The 18320-nt window shown below is 41.9% G+C and overlaps 1 protein-coding gene across 4 annotated transcripts in view; it reads left to right on the top strand.

Moving 5' to 3' along the window:
• JPT2 (Jupiter microtubule associated homolog 2) overlaps nucleotides 1-18320 on the top strand; it is a 239269-nt gene that overhangs the window by 97261 nt on the left and 123688 nt on the right. Inside the window, exon 1 of one of the 4 annotated variants that reach the window (XM_085628158.1) lies at nucleotides 1223-1371. The exons of 2 other annotated variants lie outside the window; for them this stretch is intronic. Coding sequence is in view for 1 of the 2 variants with exons in the window: in XM_085628157.1 (XP_085484283.1) it covers nucleotides 1412-1467 (56 nt within the window). In the remaining variant the exon portion in view is untranslated. Of the gene's footprint in view, nucleotides 1-1222; nucleotides 1468-18320 lie in introns of those variants that run through there. One more of the 4 variants, XM_085628157.1, reaches the window with a different exon arrangement.

The following is an 18320-nucleotide window of genomic DNA, read 5'->3' as shown; positions in this document are numbered from 1 at the left end:
CTGATAAAAGTTCGAAATGTTGGTTAGTGGCAGTTTTGGTTCATTGTAAAGTAGCGCAGAGGGTTAATGTGCCTGCTGCAAAGAACGTGTACCATGTAGATCACAGACACCTTCGGGTAAAGTCTGCGCTATATAAAAACGCATTAAATAAAATTAAATAAAAATAAACTGAATGTGAGTGAACTTAGTACTACAAACAAATGAAACGTAGAGAGAGGCTATGGAGAGGTGAGGTGTACTGTTGAGAGTGGTAGTGAGGGAACTCATGGTGGAGAAGGAGGTTATGGGGGAGCCAAAAAGGCTATCGTAACGGCCGCCACCAGCGCTCGAGCCGGCCCTGGAGAGTCTTAACCTCGATCAACGCCACCTCGATCAACACCCCTCTCCCCCCACCTCGGGTCCAGCTGCGCCAGTCTGCATACCTTCAATTTTCACCTCCCATGCTGTGAAACTTCTGCAGTTTCACTGACCGGCATAAACGTTATTAAAGATCCCAAAATTACTATCAAGATAGAAAATAAAAATACTGCCAATAAACGTGTCATTTTAAGGGTGCAATCTCTTTAATTGGACTTTACGATGTCAACGTGTACATCCTAGGGTCGAGGTCCACATTGTAAAAGGGAAGACGACGAGATGCCAAAAGAAAAGCCCCATCATTCTGAGTACTCACCGCGTGGCGTGCCCTTGGCAACAAGAAATCCACGCCACGCGCAGTCAGACAGTGGCGTGATGTTGTTAGCTCAGCGTCTGCGCCCTTTTAGCCATTACATTGGTGCACTAAACACTGAGAAGTGATTGGTTGGGACTAACGGCAGTCTGGGATACGTAACCGAGTCAGACATTTCTACATTGTACATTTTTTAATGTAATCCGAAAGACGGTTGAAAAAGAAAGCATAATCTACAATAACTAAGTAATACAACTTTATTTCTGCAAGTTGAAAACGTGTATTCTATTTAATGTGCTTGAAAATGTATGCATACATTTCCTTTAAAGCCCGTTTGACCATACGCAATTAAAACTTTCATTTTTAGTAGATTGTACAAAAAGTCTTAAACGAGCCCAGAAGCATTGGTATTTCTTTACGAGTGATATTGTAACACTGAGGTAGCTACGCCATGTTAATATAGTGACGCATTAGTAGGACCCTTCCTGTTCGGGCTCCTGTTGACGGGCGCGCTGGACTGCCTACGCATGTTCTCAAAGGATTCTAGCTCTACATTTTTTTACGATGCTGAGAAGACTGTGGTTGGTTGGACAGGAGATTGACACTTCTGTCGCCCAAAAGGAGCAACCCTAGCCATCCGTCTATTGGACCCGCCTTGCTGCTCTAACTACGTAGTGTGGAGTGAAAAGAACATTGAAGAGGTAAGCGGACTGTAGAGAAGAGCATCAGTGGTTTGCCAGCATGACCTCTACCAACAACTACCAGTGGCTGGAGAACACCGACAAACCCAGCTCCCGGTGAGAACCAGGAGAAGGACTCTCGTGGGAGGGAAAGCGCTAAAGGAAAGAGACTTGGACACTCTCTGCTCGGCGACCCCGCCCCATCTGTGCTTAGACTTTGTGGATGGGAGGTCCCTGGGGAGATGAGTTGGCTACTCTACTAAATTCCTAATGCGCCCTGCTCGGAACCTTAAACCTTAAATGTCGCTTATACGCTCTCCGTGTGCATGCTTCCTGTATGTGGACCCACCACTACCACCTTCGTAGAATTATAACTGTCGATCTCCCGGGCAGCTTTCCATACATACAATTTCGGGAACAATGCATTCTGTTTGTTCAGCCCTGAAGGAAGCTGCCCCCCCCCCCCCAACCATCGTTATATTTTGTTTAGTCCGCCGTGCCGTGCCAGGGTGCTTCGTGTCAAAAGATTCGCTGAAAAAAATACGCAGTTAAATTGTCTGGCTAAATTGCCCCTTGTGTCCCCACGACACATCCTGGTGGCGCTTTGTATCAAGGATCTCGCCTGACAGCGCTCTGCATGGGGGTTCGCCACTTTGCGCCTCCATCTTTTTCCGAGTGGGATTGTGTTGTATCCCTATAAATTGCGTGTTCGTTATTGAATGTCCCTGACGCATACTGCATTTGGATTTCCATCCCCTGCCTGTGAAACACTCCTTACTTCAGTGGATCGTAACTTGAATCCCAGCAGATTCTTTTTTGTGACATATACTATTGCCCTATTTTAAGAGATTCTGAACCACGGAGAAGAGCGAGCTGAGTAGCCTAGTACGTTTCTTAGCAAACGGTACTGAACGTCTGATGTGTATTAACGGAGAGGGGAAACATCACACGAGGGGTATATGTAATACTAATTTGCTATTTCTTTTTATTTTGACTTGAATGTAAGCGTAACTAGGAGACAAAGGTCTAGGTCGGTATTATTAGATTACCCAAACTACAGTGACGGAGCAGACCAATACAACACTCCCTGGATCTTTCCCTTATGGGATTGAAAGTGCCACACGTTTCTGCTGCCAGCTTCTGGCCTGTGTGTTTTGTTAGGCTTCATGAGTGTGTGTGGCCACGCCTGGAACATTTGCAGATAGGTTGCTTGATATGAGAGTAGGGAGACTGCTGGAAAAGGGGAGAGCGATTACAGAGCGAAGTCATAGCAACGGGAAATGCTGCTTTTCCATCCTTTTGGAAGGGAGGCGCGAGCAACGCTGTTCCAAAAGGGGAACTTGAACTCGCACTCCTGGGGCTCCGACTCCGTGCCAGTAACGTAGAGTAAAAAAAATACGTACCACGTGATATTCAGCTCGGGCTTCAAAAATCAATCGTACAAATGAGAATATCTGCTGAGCTATGGACGCCCGTTGATTCATAAAGGTAAAATACAGCATGGGTTATACAGCCCCCTAGTGCACGCTCTGTGATCTACCACACACAAGATACAAAATGCAAGCATCACAGGCTCAGGTGCACAATACAAGCAAGCTTCGCCGATTGTACAGGACATCGAGTATTGTGCGAACACTTTATATAAACCGAATGTGTTTGTTCTTTTGTAACTTGAAATAATTTTCACAATTTATATCTTCTTACAATGGTAAACAGCGATTTTTGCTGGATCTTAGTACATGCCTTGTATCTATCCTATTATTGACTTTTTTCATTCAATGCACTTCTTAATTAGTGTGCTTCTGAAAATCTGTTGCACCCCTGTTTAATCTAATAGATGGGTGCACCCCGACTATCCATTCTGAAATTCCCACCGTGCTTTGGAGATGCTGGGCATTTTTGGTAGCTTCCAATATAGTGTCAATTGTCAGCACATGGAAAAAAATTCTAAATCTGTATGTTTTTTTCTCCAAAAGGAAGAGTATTTCTGTACATTGCCATCAGGTTTGCGTGTACATTTTCACTCGTTCATATAACCTAAAATCGATTTCCACGAAATTAGCAGTTTGCCTTATTAACTAGATTAAGGTATGGCTTTTCAATACATTGACAGTGTTGTGGCTAAGTTTATTTACATTTTTTAGTAGGTGAAAGTCTGCCACATTCTCCACTGTCTTGCCACTGATTAGTGAATAACATCACCTTCATGCTATCTGGTATTTTAATATTTGCAGTGGTTCGCCCATGCTTTCGAAATCACCTGCTGGTCTTGTATTTGTTTTTTAGCTTTGGATGTCCAACTTGTTACTTGATTGAATTGTCGGGGAAAAAATCCTTTAAGTAGTGCAAATCATTTAATCACCACATCTGCAACAAAAGGGAGTACAAAAAGGTTTATTGTACATGCCAGGCTAATTCAGCTGGGAGAGTGATGTGCTATGAACGAAGCACAAGTCAGTCTCAACTAACATACACTTTGGATCTACTTCTTATAATACTAATTTTGGCCTAAATCCATATTTAATACAATGTTCACAATAGAAAAAGCTTCCTGCTTTTCCATTATGTCCCACCCAGATTACATACATTTATTTAAAGAACAGCTCTTTCCTGTTGTTTGTGACTTCTCATGCCAAACTAACAGACTACAATGGAAAACATTCTTGCTGCTCTGAATTTCTTGTTACATATCCTAGGCAGGACTTTCTCATCTCGAATACAATGAAGAGGAAAAAACACTTAAAACAAACCGCGTTGAGACCTTTTTTTTTTTTTAAAGCAGGCTGTAGGTCTTTTCCAGATACAATTGTGAAACTTTAACATGCACGTTTAAACAGCATTATACTGTTTTTCTGTCTTTACATAATATTTCACAGTGTGTGGGCACGTGACAGATAAAACTGAATAATTAGGTCCTAAATCTAAATTGGGGTTTTGATTCCTTTCAGAATCGTTTTTAGGTCGAGCCATGGCAGAGCATGTGCTGTCTCTCAGTTACATGCTGTATTCACACTGTGGGCTTACTGCCCACCCATTTGCCTTTTTTATTCGTTACACCTTTTGTCCTTTAAAACACGTTTGCTACTGGTTAATCTTTGCTTTTTGTCCCTCCTTGTTTTCATTTGTTTCCTCCCACGGAGCAGTGCCTAAGTACTGGTATCTTTCCACTTGAGTGTTTGTGTTCTTTCTTGAGTATAATTTTTATATTTGTTTCCTGCTCATGGCAGCCTAAAGGCATAGTTTTAATGTGAGCATGGAGGCCGTGCAATTTTGATTTCATTAGCATGGCATCCGTGCTGCTTTTATTTTATCAGCACTGCGACCGCTTCATAGACACCACGTGTTTGTTTCTGCACTTTTTTTTTTTGATCAAGAAGGTAGCGTGTGTGTGATTTTTGACGTACAGCTTTCATTTTATCAACACAGCACCTGTGTGGCTTTTATTTTATCAGCACATCGCCTGCTGCACAGACACTGCATGTTATGTTTCAGTTTAAAAAAAAGGTAACGTGTGATTTTGCAGATGGATCCAATTACGCTCGGTCATCATAGAAGCAAAACACCCACCCGTCCGTTTGTGATTTATATCCATAGCTTCTCGTGGTTTGAGTCAGCCTGCCATTAAGATTGCGGCCCCTACATGTTTGCAGTGGTAGCAGAAGGAAATGAGTGGCAGCTGCACTGTGGTATTCTTTAGCGAGCTGGGTGCCGGCCAGCTAACACTTTCTCGCCTGCATGCGGCCATCAGTGACTCCTATCAAACTGTTTACGATACACTTGCCAGTCCGACTTCCCTTCACCTTTTTAGTTTAATTTAATATTTACTAGTTCCTCAGTGTTTGCAGTTAACTTACTTTAAATTCCCATGTAAAGTGTGTACAGGACATATTCGCCAACTGCTTGATAACAGCATGGTTCCTTAGAGTGATCCTACAACATGATTTCTAATTGATTGTTAGTTGATGGTTAACTAAAAATAGCCCGAATGTAGTACAACCGTGCCTCTCTGAGGAAGGAGGGGCTGGGGCGCTGTTATGTAGGCACAAATGAGCACTGATGGCTAGGCTGGCATCAGAAGTGTGTTCAGAGTGCCTCCTTCTGTTGAATGCTCTTTTTTTGTCCTGAGGCTTTTGACACTGGCAAACGTGTGTGACAGCAGCTTACGGTGAAGAGGAGTTACCCAAAGCCTGCCACAAATAGCCCAAATGTACCCCAACCATGCTGCTCCAAGGAAGGAGGTGCTGGGGTGCTGTGATGTAGGCACGAGTGAGCACTGGTGGTTGGTTGCTTCTCTCGTTTACAGTGTTCCTGCCTTCTCCCCCCCCCCCCCCATCACATCTCCATGTTGCCTACCCCTTCTCCCCAACCCTCCGTTCTTGCTTTCCCGTCCCGCTCTTCCACCCGAAAATAAAAAGCGATGCCTGCGCTGGCTGCAGCATAGTTTTTGTTTGGCAAGGAGGAATGCTAGGGCTTTTGTCAGAGTTGACACTTTGGCAGACTGTAAGCAGGGTAAACATGTTATTACTCTCACCTCATTGTCGTTCCTACATTTACCAGAGCGGAACTTCACGCAAAGTACAAAACAGGATTGGTTTACCTGAGCTGTGAGGGTTGGGTGTAATTTATTTGCAAAGGCAGTCCCACGTTTTTGTTGTTGTTGTAATCTTTTATTTTTTATTGACGACAACGTTAACACATTATGATCCTTATTGCAAATCATTATACAGAGCTATGTATTTATAATGAGTCATGCTTAATCATATCTTATTCTAGCATCTTTCCATATGGTGATACTGTTCCTCCCTTGTGTTACTCATTCTGTGATGGAAGTGAGGTGATGCGTCACCTGTGGAGGCTCACAAATGTTTCCACAATACTCATTCCACTTTCCCCATATTTGCTACTACTTTTTGGGACAACCCATTGATTCATATATTGTCTTTTCCATTAACATGCACCAATCCATTATGCTCTTCCATGCAGTAATTGTTGGTGTTTCTTGTGCTCCCCACAATCTGGCAATGTTACGCGTAGCAACTATCATTCCCAGCATCACCCAGGTTTTCTCTTTACTATTTAGGTCTGTGGGTTCCCAGATATTTAGAAGACATAGTCCTATCTTGGGTGCTATCTTTGTTCCTAGCACTTCCCCCCATGCATTGGATCACTGCTGTTTAATATCTTCTAACGTGGATACATTCCCAGATAGTATGGATAAATGTACCCTCTTGGGCACACCGTTTCCAATACTCAGCGCCGTCTCTGTAACCCATTTTCACAAGAGTTGGACCTGATGAGTATATTCTATGTAGTACTTTGAGTTCTACCAGCCTTGGTCTCGAGGAGATTGCGATTTTCTAGGGGGGGTGCTAAGGCTTCCTGACCGCCGTCGTCCCCCAAGTCCACAATATCTTTAGTCCAGCGGTTCTAAATAAAAAAGCAAATCTTTCTCTCCGCTACCTTATTTATTTTCATTTTGTTTACCAGCACCCCTGAAAAACTGTAATTTCCCTAATCGAGCTCATCCAGCCCTTTTACTAGCTCATAATAGTTTCCTTCTGACTCTACCAGCTATTCCAAATCTTCCTGGTGGTTCCCATTTTGTTTAACATTTATTTTTTCCATTCTCTCCAGTTTTAAACTTCTGCCTCGATTCGTGCCAATCAAACACACCCCATGGAATGTTCACTAGACTGAAGTTAGAAAACAAAGTGCCTTTTGAAAATAAAATAAAAAGTACTGTGCGTCCCAAACCCAAGGCAATGGCAGTCATATGCAACAACATAAAAGTTCGAGAAAGAGAACAAAGTACTGGCTTGCATACAATTATGGAGTAATCGGGAACAAACATTGTTGATATATATATTTATTTTACCTATACAAACTACCCATAAATCAAAATGGCTTTGGGTCCCAGAATAATGATCGCTAGCGCAGCAGATAGTGTGCCTGTTAAAAACATATGTATCCTGGTGGTGGTATTTCAAATCCTAGAATGTTGCTTGTATAATTTTGCAATGCAGTGGCAGCAAGCTATACTTACTTTGTGTGGCTGGCTTAGTTTACTGTATGGCATCACGCAGGCGAGGATCCTACAGTATTCTATGGTGCTGGGAGCATAGGTATTCGATAAAACGTTCAGGTTTATTTGAAATGTTGTTCAGTTCATTCCGTAAACTTTTATTTTCTATAGTTCTTGCCATATTTATTGGTCAGTACATAAGAAGTTGCTTTCGTTGATTGGTCTTGATGACTTTAACGAGGCACCACTCCTGGGGAAATGTATCTTTTTTTAATGGGAAACGTCTTTTGGTCATAACACACCAAGTTATCCTAGCAATTAATTTACTGTGTTTAAAATAGTGCTGTTAGACACAATACAATATGCATGAAAATAAACACGCACTTAATGATGTAACATAATTTACATTGTATTGTATTTATCCCAGGATAATGTGCTGCATGGCTATACACTTATAAGGTCCAAAAGGTGAGACCTATTGTCTAGTCCAATGCTTGTTGTTGTTACATCGCACAGCATCCTAATTATGTGCCAGTTGATGACCCATTTACTTTTCTTATATGCGTGAACAATGGCTGTCAAAGGGAATTCTTCCTACTTGAAAGAATGCACATTTCCACGCATACCCATACTAGTAATGTAACTCCCAAACAAACGCTGGCTGTCTTTGTTGCTGATACCTAATCACATAGGCTCTGTTACCATGGATGTACTACTAATAAATCCACTTGCCCCCCCATTCCCTTTAATCTGGTGTAGGGTCAGTTACTGAAGCATCTGGCCCCAGATCCTTATCCAAGTTCATTTCTCCTGCATCAGAAATCTGCCCATAATAATGGCAGCTTATGCACTACGTAAGTACCAAAAAAAAAAAAAATAGCAAGGTGTTTGTCTAGTGCTGTGATTGATGATCGTATCAGCAAGTTTATTACAGTGGAAAAGGTACGTGCGTTGTGGCTGTATATTTTTCACATTTGAGGGCAAAAATCTATTCAAAAGTATTGTGATGCCATGATTCTCTGTTTACAATTTCAAGAAACTGAAGTTTTGTTTATGTTCCGCTCACTTCAGCAAGGTTGAATCCAGACTAGATTACTTCATTCCAGCCACCAGACAAATACAGATATTCCTATTTCTCTGCTGATTCAGCTGCAGATGTCTCTATTGCATTGCTTTGGAATGGAGTTATTTCTTGAGTAAACCTCCTCCCATTTTTGCCTTGGATTTGTAGGTCGAAGTCTTGCTTAAGAATTCTTTGGGCCATCCTGAAAGCTTCCTGTGGAATGCATTCTGCCCATTGCTTACCCGTGGCATTGTTTTGTTACTCGCATTTGCTTTATATTTGCTGGGTTTATTTATTTTATTTAGACTGTCCACCTTGAGCTTGTCCCTCCAGTGGAGCATAGCCTGCTTCCTGTATTCTTCCAAAAGTGCTTGCTTTCTGCAAACAGACCTATTAATTTTGTTCTTGTCTCATTTGCTGTGCATTCAGACAGAGGTCAAATGTTAGGCTCTTTCTTCCAGGGAGCTTTGTGTTTACTTTTCTTTCTCTGACTGGAAAGTGTGAGGATTTATGTGACAGCCTAGCTGGGTATAGGAATGTAAAAATGCTGTAGGATGTTTTTTTCTAGTACACAACAAAATGTAAATGAACTGTACAAATCTTTCAGAATAGGAAAGCACAAATGAAGTACCTTTTTTTTGTTGTAATTCTGAAATGTGATGGAAACAAATAATTTAATAGGATCAGAACAAATCAATACATTAGGTGATGCCGATTTCCACACATTATCATTTGTGTGAGGTATAGTTTATCACTTAAACTGTGTCTGTGAAATTCTGATTGCTGTAATAACAGTGCACTACCACACCATGCATACCCCACTCTACGCAACTCTTCTCCGTGTCATTTCACGCTACACCACTCCACAACACTACTCCAATCTGTCTTTGAATGCACAGCAAATGTGACAAGATAAACAAAATTGGAAGGCCTGTTTATTTCTCATTCACTTCTGAACTCCAGCATGGTTTTTATGGGGGTGTTTCAGCACACCGCCCCATACTCTTGATCCGCCGGCATACAAACAGATACTCCACTACCATATACTCACCTGGGTCCATAAACACACTTACAATTGAGTAAACCGCTGGAGTCAGTTTATGATTTCCACAATTTAAGATGTTCTTCTTTATTCCTAACTAACCTTTCACTGATCAAAAAGTTCTTTCCTCTGGTCGATGGGACCATTAGTTGAACTAGTTGATGGTGAAAAGACATATGCTAACTTGTTCTTTTATTGAAAGTGAAATAATCACAGACTCAGGAAAGTTTAAAATCTTTATCTAAATTAAATTCATGTGATCTATCTCAAATGCACAGTTCAGTCGCCCTCATTCTTAGGAGAGAAATTCAATTAAACAATACTTTAGATACAAGCAATGACCAATGCTCAGAAAGGAAGAGGACCGAGAGAAAAGAACATCTACAAATAACACGGAAAATATATTTGCCAAGAATGGTGTGAAGACCAACCTCCTGGGCAAAGGACTGGTAAGGGCCCCCCGGGATAGATCAGGCGACACAGGCTTCAGGACAGGAATCGGGACAGGATAGATGACCTCTCTAATACCGACGCTTGCGTAGCACCCCTCTGACACTTCCTCCTCGATTCTTCCACGATCTTCTTCTAACCTAATTAAGTTATGAAAATAGGTTCTGCATTCGGTTCTTCATCAGCATCCCACAGGATCTCTCCCAGCATCGGCACCACCGACAGCATCCTGAGCTCTGCAGTATTCCGCAAATGTCTCTCTAACTAAAAACTACCTCAATTATACCTTTCGTTCTTCATGTACCACCCACTAAAGTTTCAATACCGTAAACATTTGAAATCTAATTGGTCAGGCAAGGGGTGGGGGGGGGGGGGGGGGAGATCATCACACCATGCTTATGTCATCAAATTCAGTTAGACTATTGTTCGCAAATCCATTCCCTTTATTTTTTATTCATGATCTTTATTTCGCACCCGCATTCACATTTCATCTGCAACATTTGTTTAAAATTCAACATGTAGGTCCATTTAGTTGAACTTTTGACCGCCCGTTCTCAGGCTCGGACACTCTGCGAGCTTGTCGCTCTTCCAACCTCTGTGTCCTCCTTCTGGGTCCACTCTCAATAGTCATGTGCAGCTGTCATGTGATTCAGCTTACTTCAGTTATACAGAAGAGGCCCAAATGCGCACTAGTAATAAAGTCAGAAAGACAGATGTTACTTAAAAAATAAATGGTTTCACTGTATACCACCCATCTTTACTCTATTCCCCTTTACTTATTAATACTTTTCCCTCATTAGCATTAGTAAAATAGCTAGTTTTCGCTTCAGCTAAGCAGGTGCCATGCACGCGATTCTTTAATACTCCATTTTAGTGCCTTCTGCTCATGTGCAAGAATTTCCCTCCCAAGCGTTACTTCGTCATGTTGCGTAGATGCAGTTGACGCATGTGCAGTAAAGATTTCCCGGTTAAAGCGGTTTTAGTAATTCGTTTGAGTTGTTAACGTTAGAAAACACATAAGCAAGCTCCACTAACCCGTTTGTTTCTGTGGTGCGCATTCGTTTTACACAAAACGTAATTAATAACATGTTAGTGAGTTAAACAAGCGGATTGCTTCTGAGTAAGTCTCTTTCTACGAGTCCTTGCTCCATCACTCTTACTTCCAATGCTTATGGCATGGGCAGCGATGACATGTACTGCAGTCTGCTATCCCTCTCAGGCCTCCATCTCTAGTTTTGTAGTCACTTACAAAGGGTTGCAAAAGGCAATCTCCATTAATATTCATGAGGCAGGAGATTTTTTGACACTCCTAAATATACCCATCGCTCTACGACTGATTAATACATACGTTGCATCACAAAATGAAGAGCATTTTTCAAACAAGTCTGTGTGCCATTTGGCACACACTGGTCTGTGAGCTGCCTTTATTACTTCAGACTCCTGAAGAGCAGAGAAGGGAGTCTGGAGAGGAAGTAGAGAAAGCTGACTTTGGCTGACCCCATGAAGCACTCTACAACTTTAGGAGCTACATAGACGCAGCATGGGTGACCACCTGCCCCCACGTGGGTACACCACTTCACTTGCAAGCACAATAACCACACAACCGGTTTCATTCTGGGGCTGAAAGGGCTCACATAACCTCCTATATGGAGTTAGCTGGGACTGTCAGACAGCCTACCTACTGGGAATCTGGTAAAAAAGATTTTGGTCCCACTACTAGAACCGGCTGTCACGCACCATTCATAGTGGCATGGCATCGCCACAGGAACGATGGTCACCAGTGTGGGAAATCAGGATCTATTCTTCCTCTTAAATAACGGAGCAGTCAGCCAGGGAGATATGTATATCATTGCAGCGAGTGTCCCTGCTTCGAGTGACCAGAGAGTCTGCGTGACAGGAAACGCAATGAGCATATATATATATAATATATATTTCATGGTTACATAGAATACCTATAACAATGATCTCAGCAGGGAAACATTGAAGGGTCAAGAGGGTCATGGAGATTACAGAGCTACAGGAAGGAGGTTCCCAGACAGGTTTTCTCGGTTGTGGTTGCCAATAACAATTACTTAAGTTCTCTTGTTTCAAGACGTACATCATACAACCTCTTATCGTAAACTTTGAGAAAGGAAACAGAGAGCTGGAACAGTAGCAGTAAATCCTAGGTAAAGAACTGCACAACTTTAACCATCTGAGAAGGCTTCCCTCTGTCCCTGGGTAACCGGGTATAGAAATATGTGACAAATAAGCACTTTCTATACTTGAAAGGTTGAACAATTATCCGGTCCAGCTGCAAGGCCATTTCTTTATCAGAAACTTAACAAGCATTTACAATGCAATGGTCTCGGCATTGTTAAAGTTAGAGCTATTGGCATTGCACATGACATTATTTTTGTTTTTAAAACATTTAAAGAAACGGCATTATTATTTACAATGTCAATAGCTTAATCACACTTGAATGCGAGACATTGCATTTGCACCCACACACAGGCTGCTAAACGAACCTTTCATGGTGACGCCGAGCAAGATTGGCCCGGCTGGACATCCCTCACTCAACTAGGCCTTTTTCCATCACCAGACAAAATAGTTATTTAACAAGATCTTGCAGCCTTGAAAAAGCCCAGGAGGACGCAACATGTCGGCTGCGGTGCTTATGAATCATGATGTACTTGGATGTGTTCCCTTAATTAAACAAGAAACATGTACTGTTTGTGTTTGGACTATATTTGACTAGTTAGAAATGTGAAACTTAACAAGGAAAGGAATTAACAATTGCAAATTTGACTGTGTGCGCTTAGGTGCCATTTCTCTATTTTGTAACTATTCTGCACTTGTTTAGAGTACGGTTGATTAACACCAAAGGTGGCTCGGTGCTGGCACCACAAAAACACCAACGAGCGCAATAAGACTTTTTACTGTGTTTCCTCTTGTACTGCCGTATACTGGGGGTAGATTTGCAGACATTAGGCTTGGCTACCACATGCTAGGTCTGGATCACTATTTACGTTCAACAGAGGTTTACAAACACCTGAGAACTCATGTCACCCTCCTATCGTTCTTTGCATGATAAAATTAATTTCCAATTCTGCTAATCCTTTAAAAGTTGTTTTTGAATACCATCTGCAAAGATAAACTAGTACAGTTAGTCGTATAAAAAGATATCAAAAGCTGAAATGTCTGCATTTTTCAGGATTGGACTAACAGCTCCAACTTTATTTAATCGTGCATAGCCCAGAGCACTCCGGTCCAATTTACCATAAACTCAATACAAAGTGTAATTACTAGGGGGAAAAAAAATAAAGTCATGTGGAAATTTAGAGACATGAAAAGATGGACTACCATGTCACGTAAGCAAAAGCAGACTGTCCTGGAGCCTTGCAAGATGCACCATCAATAGGCACATTATTTATCATCTACCTGGAGGAGGAAGTTTGCATCAAACCGAAACTAGTATTTTATGTCGGGGAAAGTAGACGTGTTCCCCCCCTTCCCCCCCCCCCCCCACCACCACCATTCCGTGATGAAACACTATTAAATGTTTCTACATCTTTCGTAATAAAATGTTCTTCTATCGATTACAATGATGAGTATTTTAGCTTCCTTCCCGGATGAACTATAACAAGGTCAACCAGTCCAACAGGTTTACTCTGGACAACGCCTTCCTGCCTTCCTCTCGCTCTCTGTTTGCTAAGACAACGACCCCAATCTGGTTGTTTAATACGAACGAGTGAACATTTGACAAACATCAATGTATAGTATTTAAACAAGTAACTACAAGCTCCTTTGTAAATGTAGGATATATCTTGCAAATTTTAGGAGAATCAGTTTATTACACTACTTTACATATATTGCAATATACCATTTTACATATGTAGTAACATGTCACATCATCACCATTTGCACACTGCTCTTATTAAGACCTCTCTGCGTCCGTTAAGTTCATAGAGGCTCGCCTCTTGGGTCACGCGAGTCACAATGGGATTTGGAGCCAGTACCACATTTAGGACACACAGAGCAACTAACGATCTGTCAACTGGTTAAGCACATTTCAAGTAAAAGTGGTCATTTCTGCTCAGCCTGATCTTCATTTCCCTCGGACGCTTTGGAGGAACCAACAGATGGCAAAGGACCTATTCAAACAACGACACATTACAGCTCTCACTCGTGGCATACTGAGACCTGCAGACCTATTTAATTACCTTTACACGTAATTTGCGGTTCCCATCAGCAGCTGTGACTTGCTGCTCCCACATATCTGTGTATTGATCTTACCAGCTGACGAAGTATTGCATGTAACCCCGTAAACAAAATATTCTGCAATGTAAAACGTTCAACGTACAAAAAAATACTGTTATTAATTTTAGAGCATCTGTAATGTTTAGCGTGCACCTGGAAGATGCATTTGCCCAAAGACGCAACTGCACTTATCTGACACTCATTTTACGTTGTGACGTGAAGCACAGCAGTTTATTGCGCCCATCTCATTTCCTTCATCCTAGGGTGGCAACCGTCCATCTCTCACGGACAGGCAGATGTCAGGAGCTAGATGAACGTCCCCATCACATACACATATCCCGCCCTAATCAAGTCTATGATTGGGGTATTGCACCTTAGGGGGGCAATCAACACACTAGGCTGGGATTTTGAAGCGGCAAAGTTAGCAGGCTCAAAAAAGAATTAGTAAGCAGACAGTTGGGCAGTAATAATCCCATAATAATTATCTCCTACATTTCCCATGTGTATATTATATCAAATGTTTAGGATATTACTGGTTAAAATGGAGACGTTTCTATAGTCCAAATGTTAAATAGCAGATCAAGGGAAAGGAATGAATAGACGATTACAAAACGTTCGGTGCCAAACCTAAACCCTCATTACGTCTTAGGATCTCGCTAACGGAACACAAAGGACATTTTCATTCCACTTCAGGAGCGAGATTCACAATTATTGAAAACGCATTGAACAGTTACCTTCACACCACACCAACGTACTGCGCACGGCCAACGGGCTTGTAAAACACATAGAAGTAACTGGTAGTAAATAATGCATGTTTGCCAGAGAACATGTCAGCCGTTACATATTAGGTCAGAACGGCTGACTACCATCAAACTACATACCGAGGAGCACAGGGGGAGCAGAGAGCAGGGGGAGTGGTGGACGGGGATGACGCCATGAACACCACCGCCTTTCTCCGAGGTCAAGCAGAAATGCCTCGGAGAAACGCTGTGGCATTTTCGGATTGGGGGGGGGGCGTGTTTTTCTTTCTTTCCTCTTACCATTGGCTGGAATGTTTACATTCCAGAGGAGAGAAAGAAAGTAAAAACACGTCCCCGAATCCGAAAAAGACGGGGCTTAAACGGACAGACGCCCCTCTCCTCCAATGGCTGGCCTCCGTTTAGGAAGCCAGCCAATGGAGAAGAGGGTCGGGTTCAAGCCCCGTACTAAAAAACGTTAAATCTCGCGAGCGAGACTGCGCAAGCGCAGCCTTCGCTAGCCGAGATCTAAAAAGCACCAGTTATAATATTGTCAGAACATCCATCACTTCCAGCTAATTATTTTCTTAGTCTGCGAGTCCAAAACCCCATTATTCATTCTATGGATAGGACAGTCTTCCCAGTGCCCACCTCTTTACAGTCTTCAGTCAAAGACCTGATTCTTACCCTCGATTGAACACAATTTATGCTCTACATCTGGCCTACCTCATGTTACAAAGGTCAGGAGAAACTTGCCAGTCTCTGCTAACAAGCTTCCTTTTGAGCAAGCATATCACAAAATAACATTTTTCTAAGGACAACGAATTAAAGGATGATTAAAAAATGGGTACACATTTTTACACTCTGGTAAGTGCTAAAAGAAATATCACTAAGTTTGTCCCCAATGCCCCAACATTTATTTTACTCTGTTGGTGAGCAGCATGCCATACTCACTCACCAAGAGACTTGTGATATTGATCTTTTGCACCAGAAATCATACCAAGTCTGCCAGGTTGCTAAAATGAGAAGCAGGTTGCCATATGCACACTGCCCCACTGGATTTTGAGTATATAACTTTACATGTCTACAACACAAACATTGCAAGATTTAAAAGAAAGCAAGAGCTCTAGCCACATTCCAAATTACCAACACAACAAACATGAAGATGGCTCATCTAAAACATGTTGTTCTCTTAATAGAAAATGGTCAGAATGCAGTATCGACTTCTTGTACATCTCTCTTTTGTCAGCACATTCATAGCATTGTCTCCTGTCGTCATTTTGATTAGTGGTAAATACTGGATGGAAGAATCTGTTCCTAATATCCAGGTGCAGCAGGCAAGTCATAAGTAGACCTTTACCCTTGTTGATATTATTATTATTATTATATTGGAGATAACGTTTAATTCACTGCGCTAGGTTTGTAATAATTTTACATTTTAGAAATTAATTTCTCTTTTAATCATACTTGCCCTCTAAAAGGTTGTCAGGGTTGCTGGTGTAACAAAGGGAGCAGTGAGGCTGCTATTCTCTTTTCTTCTTCTAATGTACATCCTTAGCAATTTGACTTGGAGAAACATTTTGCATTCTTGTGCACATTGTGAGCCACGGGGGATTTGGTGTTCTGTTTTGTGTAGGTTATTTGCAGCTTCATTCTGCCTCTTTTGCCCTTGCTGTGTCCCATGCATGAATGACTATCCACATCGAGGTACAAAGGCGTTAGTGGAACATGGTGTGATCCAATTACAGACTGCACACCTTAAATTCCAAAGTGCTTAACATGCAATTGTTTACGAGATGTGATACCATGATTCAGAACTACGGGCGAGGTATAGATGCAAAATTGCTAAGCAGTGAAGGTGATGGGTTACGCAAGGAAGCATGAGGTCATTCTGTCTGTGTGCTGTAGTTAGTGGTTACTGAGCGCCCTTTGTGTGCTCGAGTTCTCTTTTTTTAGCTTGACTCTATTGTAGTCTTTTGCATTATGTACGCACGTGTCTACTGTAAGCTGCACTTGGCTATTCCACTTTAATTTCATTGGTATTCTTGTGTTTTTTGTTGGGAGACAGTTAAATCATACTTCTTAGGACTCAATTACTAGTTGCATGGGGTGGTGTTCTGCTCTGCCCAATCACGAATAGCTTTGTTTTAGCGCCCAGTTTTCCTGGGTGCGGGAAAACAGGCTGGTAAAGCAATGCTCTGACACTTGGGCTCAGAACAATTCCTTCAGAGCCTCAAGGAACACAGCAAATCATTGAGCATCATAAAATGTTAAAAATTGATCTTTTAAAACCCTCCTTTGGTTGCTGATTTGCATCTTGGAATCTAACTGCCAAGTAATGACATATAGAAGATGCACCTCAGGGACTCTGACCGTTCATGACCAAGGGCACACCGTTGCCTCTTTTCGTCACCAGCTACCTCCTCACATCAACACCATTTATGATTTGAACTTTGAATCGCCATGCAGCTGGCCTCAACAGGCATCTAGCGAAACTTAGCTCCTCTGCGGTGTCACAAACGGCAAAGGTTCTACTTTGTGCCTGCTGCCTCATAAATAGTTGTTCAATAACTCAATAGACTTGCATTGATTCTAACAAAGTGCTGTCAGGTGGCTGCATATTTCCATGCTTGGACCTAAGACCTATACCAAACAATTGAAATAAATACTAAATAGGTAACCTGTTAAGAAAGCAATTGTGGATTCGTGCTTGTATAAAATCGGGTAAGATGCACCAGATTGTACTCCGACCTGTATCTCTTATTATAAGTTGATCCTGTGGCTGCACATTCAATCGCATCCTAATCATTGAGTAAGAAACAAATACTTAAAAAATAAATAAATCCGAATTAACTTTAAAAGGAAAAGGGTGTTGTCCTCGGAATTCAGGGAACTAACTTGCCCTACATATTTGAGGCTATTGTGTCTTGTCAGGTCTGCCCCAGAAGACACCTAGGGATTGGGAGGCAGCCGAGGACCCCCAGGCATAGGCATGATGGCCTGCGGTGTAAGGGAGACATTCTAATGGTATCTTTTGTGTCATATCTTAAGCCAGGGAGGGGGAGGCCGCGGGAGCGGGGGTGGATTTGTTAATTTTTAGTGTTTGTGTGTTCCTCATGCAGACCCCATTAGCTCTTCGACAGGTAGCACATGCAAAGGGGAGTATGCATTGTATTTCAGGTACATGTTGTATGTGTTCATGAAATCAATAAAGAAATGTAAAACAAAAAAAAGGAAAAGTGTGCGAGTGACGAGTATCATTACACACCTTGATAATTAGGAGTACCAAGATACATCAGAATTGTTGTAATCTATACAAGTATATTTTTTTTGTCTGATTTTTACAGTGCACCTGTCCAACAGATCTGCTGCTAACAATATATAAAGAGTGTGTTTTGGGTCTACCTCTTTCGGCCA

Source organism: Triturus cristatus, chromosome 10 (assembly GCF_964204655.1).
Source record: "Triturus cristatus chromosome 10, aTriCri1.1, whole genome shotgun sequence".
Classification (NCBI taxonomy): domain Eukaryota; kingdom Metazoa; phylum Chordata; class Amphibia; order Caudata; family Salamandridae; genus Triturus; species Triturus cristatus.
The sequence above is the reverse complement of the archived record's forward strand: the minus strand, read 5'-3'. Positions and strand labels throughout refer to the sequence as shown.